At 51.9% G+C, this 6,389-nt stretch overlaps 1 protein-coding gene across 1 annotated transcript; it reads left to right on the top strand.

Moving 5' to 3' along the window:
- Positions 1–706: 706 nt before the first annotated feature.
- On the top strand, positions 707–6,093 carry TRIB1 (tribbles pseudokinase 1). The gene is made up of 3 exons (XM_032707421.1): positions 707–1,123; positions 1,533–1,825; positions 3,861–6,093. The coding sequence occupies exons 1-3, from the start codon at positions 818–820 to the stop codon at positions 4,327–4,329; spliced, it is 1,068 nt and encodes a 355-aa protein (XP_032563312.1). The 5' UTR covers positions 707–817; the 3' UTR covers positions 4,330–6,093.
- Positions 6,094–6,389: the final 296 nt, after the last annotated feature.

Below are 6,389 nucleotides of genomic sequence, written 5' to 3'. Positions count from 1 at the left end.
CACTCTTGTCAAAACTACAGCTGTCTGCATTTTTTTCCAGGGATGATTTGTTGTCTGGTTTTCTCTTATTTTTTTTTTCTTCCATTTACTACCAGTCCCGGCTGCAAGTCTATTTACTATTCCTTTAAACCCACACTTTTGAGCCTTGTGGAGCTCGACTCAGTCTGCTCCTCACAGGTCACTTCAGCTGCTGGCTGCTGCCAGCTCTCCAAGCTATTCCTTTTTCGGACAGCAGATAGTTTTAACTTTGGAAACACCCAGAGATGAGTATTTCTGATGGTGCACGTTACGTCTACGCTTATGAGCAAACGGTGGTTAGCACACAACAGCTTCGTGATGCAAACCTCGGGGCGAAGGATGGTTATTTAGTGATTAGTGAAAAGCAAGAACTGGGGCTGGGAAATTCAGATGTATGGAGGAGAAGCTCCTGGAAAGGGAGGTGGACTCCCTTTCTCCCCGCAATTATTCACGGTCGAAGGGGATCGCCGCCGCGCCCCCAGCCCCGTCGAGTCCCTTGGCCGGTCTCCCGCCGCCCCGCCCGGCTGTGCCGGGGCCGGGGGCGCGGAGAGCGGCGGGCGGAGCGGAGCGGGCGTGTCCCAGCCTCCCTCCTCCCATTTCCCCGTGCGTCAGGGCCGGGAGGAGGAGGAGAATCACCTTTTTTTTTTTTTAATTTTTTTTTTTTTAAAAGCCTCCAACTACTTTAGCGCGGAGTCGGCAGCAGATGGTGGGCACGGCCCGAGGTTTCGGCGGGGAGAGCGAAGGGATGCGCGCAGCGCGCACCGCCCAGCTCTAGCTCCGCGCCCGCTCCGCTCCCCCGATGAGCCGCCCCGCGTCCCTGCTGCCGGCCGCCCGCTGCCGCAGCGCCCCGGCCAAGCGCCTGCAGCCGCTCCACGACGGCCCCGCCGAGGAAGCGCCGGCCGCCAAGTGCCCTCGGCTCGCCGACTGCGGACCCCCGGACTGCCTGAGCGCTCCCGGGTCGCCGTGTGCCCCCGCTTCTCCCGCCGGCGGCGGGGGGGCGGCGGGGCCCAGCCTGATCGCCTCGTACCTGCTGCTGCCGCTGGCCGAGCGGGAGCAGGTGTCCCGGGCGCTGAGCGTCAGCTCGGGCCGGGAGCTGCGCTGCAAGGTGAGCAGGAGCGGCGCGGGTGGGCAGCGGGTCCTCCCGCCGTGTCCGAGCGCCCGGCCCGGGGACAGCCCTGCGAAACATCCTCCCGCTGCTCCCCGGCTGGAAACGCCCGGCCAGCCGCCGGTGGGGGTTTGCACGCTCTGGAAGTGAGCTGAAACTCCGGGTTACCTCGGAGCGCCTTCCCCCGAAAGGCTGTGGGGATGGTGATTTGGTTTAGTTTCCCCCCCTCTCTCTCAATATAAAACGAACAGGAAGGGTCTCAGTAGCCGCTTAGAGCAGCGCTTCTGCCGATCCTGCCGAGCCCTGGCTCCCCTCCAGCTCCCTCGTCATTGTTTGGGGAGAGTTGCTACGCGAGCGGCAGCTTTCAACGCCCTTGAGAATGAATTTGCGTTTAATTTCCTCTATACAGGTGTTCCCCCTCAAACACTACCAGGACAAGATCCGGCCTTACATTCAGCTGCCGTCACACAGAAACATCACTGGGGTCGTCGAAGTCATCCTCGGGGACACCAAGGCCTATGTGTTCTTTGAAAAGGACTTTGGGGACATGCACTCCTATGTGAGGAGCTGTAAGAGGCTGAGGGAAGAGGAGGCTGCCCGGCTGTTCAAGCAGATCGTCTCTGCTGTAGCTCACTGCCACCAGTCAGCCATCGTACTTGGTGACCTCAAGCTCAGGAAATTTGTCTTCTCTAATGAAGAAAGGTAAGCGGCTGTCAGCAGCCAGCCCTGGGGTGAGTGGGGAGGGAGGAATGCCGCATCCAGAGACGCAAAAAGCGTCCCAGGGAGTGGAAACGGCCCTGTCAGCTGGGCATCACCTGCAAGCAATCCAAGTAGGTCCCCATCACGTGTGTGTAGTAGGTCATGGATCTAACCAGCACGCACTCTTAGTTAGATCTTGACTGATGAAAGGGAGGAAGCTCACCGGGAGCTTCGTGTCATTCAGCAGAAGTTCAGTGTAACCCGCTGGCAGACAAAGGGATGATAGTTCGGATGCTCGTTAGCGCCAGAAGATGTCATGTGTGCCACTCATTCAGTGTCAAATGAATAAAAGGCAGAGAGCGAGAGGAGGGAGGCTGAGGCGTTTTGCAGGGAAGGGGAAGCAGCCCAGCTGGGGGAGCAGGAGGAGGTGTGAGGAGCTGAAGCTCTGGTCCGTCCTTGGGAGAGCTGCCCCATGACCATTGCAAAGCTGCAGCACTCGGAAAGGGTCTCCTTGTTGAACCACCCTGCTAATCAGGGTGAAGCTGCTAACAAAAGAGCAGCTGTGTCCTTTGAGGTTTTTATCTCTCCTCCACTGCTGTACTTTCGATGCCTCCTGTGCCTGTGGATGTGGGCACACACGGGAGGGAAGGTGGGACATGGTTAAATACTGCTTTGGGAATCCTGAATCAAAGAAAATCACTTAAGTAAAACTTAGCCTAAAGCCTAGGTTTATAGAGGAGATCACTGTTGTTAAATTTAGATGAGGGAAATAATTCAGTATTTCCCTGGAGTGTTTGCTGCTCTTGCACACATGGCAGAGTCAGAAATACATTTTTGATCAGCAAAACTGACTCTGACTAGTTGCTTATCCCATGGAATGCTAAAAACCTTACTAAAAGGTGTAATGGAGTTGTGCTTAATGTCATGAAAGCATAGGTGATATTACTGAAGTAAAAGAAAAGGGCTTTTGCTTGTTTTTTTAACTGGGCTAAAGCTTCTTCAGGATACCCTTTAACAAAGGTGATAAGAAAATTAACCAGCACTGCCCCTCTGAAACAGAAACAACCGTATGTTGACACGCAAAGAAAGCAATTCCTTTGAAGGAAACTATTGCAACTTTTCCCTCCCATAAGAAGATGAAACATTTGTTGAAATATTACATTGCACACAGTCTCTCTCATTTGGAAATAACGTGTTGCACAGGCGAGTGTCATGTGCATCGCATTTGGCAAGAAGAGGGTTAAGCAATGGCAGGCGACGCGGGCTCTCGCACAGGTGCAGTTTCAGGGCTCCCGCAGCCAATCCCGGGCCCACGGTTCTCGTTGAGTCATATTTTCCGTTTGCAGAACCAATGGGTATTTGCCGAGGTCAGGCTGAGGACAGGCTGCAGCCAACGCATCTACACCCCAGCGGGGCTGCCAGGCAGCGCAGAGCTCTTCCAGGGCCAGCCGATGGCTTCCCTGCTGATGGGACCTCCCCTCACCCTCCAAACCAGGAGGTTTGTGTGGACCCACGTCCACCTGGGGGACGGTGGGTGCAGTGGTACGCTCCAGAAAGGCAGACAGAATAAGTAACAGATTAAAATTAAAAAACAAATCAAAAGTTCAGGAGAGCCGACGATCCCCACTGGTGCAGAAGGGAGCTGGGCTTTGCGGTTTACAGCAGCTGGGCTCTGTTTGCTCAAAGCCTGCACTGCATATAGTGGCTGTACTGTGTCCTGTCACACATTAACCCCTTGCAGTGGCACTGCAACCTGCGTAGGTAGAAAGTGACTTGCTGGTGTTCCTCAAGAGCCCTCTGTGTTGTTAAAATCCCCAGCAGATAAAACAAGCAAGCGTTGCTGAGTGCTGACCCGATGCACACAGCTGCACTTCCACTACATGCGGCCAGGAGTCAATGCAACTTCTCCACTGCAAATTAAAAAGTGTTTCCTCTCCTTTCTCAATGCTGGTGTGAGGAGAATGGGATCATGGCAGGGACTCACTGTGACTGCATGTTGCTATTTCTCACCTGTGGTTTCCTCTCCTGCCCTACCTAGGACTCAGCTGCGTCTGGAGAGCCTGGAAGACACACACATCATCAAAGGTGAAGATGATGCGCTCTCAGACAAGCACGGCTGCCCAGCATATGTCAGTCCTGAGATCCTAAACACGACAGGGACTTACTCTGGAAAATCGGCTGATGTGTGGAGTTTGGGAGTGATGCTCTATACCCTGCTGGTGGGACGCTATCCCTTCCATGACTCGGACCCTAGCACTCTGTTTTCCAAAATCCGGCGTGGACAGTTCTGTATTCCTGACCATGTCTCCCCCAAAGCCCGATGCCTCATCCGCAGTCTCCTGCGGCGGGAGCCCTCCGAAAGACTCACTGCTCCAGAGATCTTGCTTCACCCTTGGTTCGAGGCAGTCTTGGAGCCTGGATATACAGACCAGGAGACAGGAACTTCGGATCAGATTGTTCCAGAATACCATGGAGACAGTGATGATATTAGTTCCTTCTTCTGCTAACCCCAAAATCTCAAAAACCTCGTCGGTTCCCACCTCCGGCATCTTTGTAGAGTTTCGTTTTTCCACGTCTGCAAACTCAACAGCATCTTAAAGTGCCAGTATGGTCAGAAAAGTGACCTTGTTTAAATGAACACTAACCTGGAGATCTCTGCTCCCTGAGCGTACTCAAGAGTTCAATCCTCTTGCTCTCCTGGTCGGTCCGTCCCACTGGCCCCAGAGGACCTGTGCAGCTTTGTGAGAACTGGCTCTTCGCCTGCCTCCCCCATCCTCCATCGGTGTAAAACTGGTCACATCTTGGCTGCAGAATCTTACGGCTGGCAAGCAGCGGGATGGAAAGGCAGCCCCTTCTGCTCTCCTGTGGTGGCTGCAGAGGTGTGGAGCCCTGACCACGATGTGTAGGGGCTGGGGAGCACGAGGTGTGCCCCTACCTGAGCAAATCTGACAGAAATGGTTAAAAGGGGAATCTCCTTGGCATGCCACACCAGCCAGCTCACAAAGCAGCTCTCTGACTGTAAGCACACATTAATGAGGGAAGGAGGTCTTCACCCACCATGGCCAGCTGTCTGCTCACTGCTACTCCTCCAGCTGATCTTGCTTTCAGGGGCATGAAGCTCCTAGATCCACCTGTAAGACAAATCACTGCTGTGGGTCTTTCTGAAGCAGAAAGCATTGGATCTCCCAGCTGGATCCCCTTGCTGACCAGGAAAGCATTTTAAATAGACTTAAGCCTCATGTTACCACGGTGTAGCCTATATAACTTTATGCCCTCAGCGAGCTTGTCAAGTAGCAGGTCTCATTAGCTCCGAGTGCCAAAACATATCTGTTTACCAAACTGCAACACTATCAGCTGGGGCGCCTTCCCCTGGAAAAGGATAAGGGGTGTCTTGTACAGTACCTGTAAACATGGCCATGTTTTCCAAACAACTCAACTCTTAAAAACACCACATCACCTCTCCTCTTCCCTCCACCCCCCAAAAAGTTAGTCTTAAGAGTAAAATCTCCTTACGCCCTTAGTTAATTATTCGGGTATGCTGTTTGCCTCCAGCCCTTCTTTTTTTTTCTTTTCCCCCTGCATGATTATTCATAGTCTTTCCAATGTGCGTGGATAATGAATATATCTAAATCATTAGCTTCCTGGGTTGGGGGTAAGTAAAGCTTAGTCCTGCCTAAAATTTCTGCTTCATTTCACATTTGTGTCCAGTGCTTATGCAAAGAGATGTCCATTCACCTAAGGCAAGAGTGCGACTTCTGAAATGGCCGCAAGGTGGGTGATGCATGTTCCCAACACCCCACAGTTCTTGTGAAGTCATTTTAAGGGTTAACCCTGGCTGCAGTCCCACCACCCGTTGCAAGAATACCATGTATACCTCATGGACTGTGTACTTTGTACATACCTTACTGTTTGGGGTTTTGTTTTCTTGTTTTGTTGTACTTTGTTTGTCCTAATAAGAGGTGTTGAAGAGCAATTTAATGTGAATTATTGTTGGCAATACTAACTTGACAGAATCATGAGCATTAAGAGCAGAGCGCTCCAGCTCGCCGTTGCACTAAACCTCTCATGATTGCTTGACATTTGTATCTGTGATACAGTTTAACCCTTCTATGAAAAACAGTACATTTGTATATATTGGTAGAAAATTCTGCCAGAAAAGCTAAAAACACTATGTCCAACTTGTACATATGTATATGTCTGTGGAAACCTGGATGATAAAGTCTGACTTGTAGAAAGTTTTAATAAACTTGGTTTCATAATGTTTGTCCCCATTTCTGGTGATGTCTCAAGGGGAACACAGCTTTAGTATGTTTGGTTTAATCTGGAAAAATGGGGTTTGGCCTCAGAGAGGATCAATTCCTTTATGGTCCTTGTATGTGTTCCATTGTGCCTTAGCCTTGACTCTCCCAGCTCACCCTGGGGCTGAATCCCCAGGAAGCTGAGTTGGGACAGGCTCCTGCCTCTTGTGGGCTAGAAAGGGCTTGAGATGTCCCCAGAGCTACATGAAACGGGGTATCCTATCTGATAAGCAATGGGGAGAGAAGTTACAGCTCTCTGCCTCTGAACT

Source organism: Chiroxiphia lanceolata, chromosome 1 (assembly GCF_009829145.1).
Source record: "Chiroxiphia lanceolata isolate bChiLan1 chromosome 1, bChiLan1.pri, whole genome shotgun sequence".
NCBI classification, from domain to species: Eukaryota; Metazoa; Chordata; class Aves; order Passeriformes; family Pipridae; genus Chiroxiphia; species Chiroxiphia lanceolata.
This window is presented reverse-complemented; position numbering and strand designations above follow the sequence as displayed.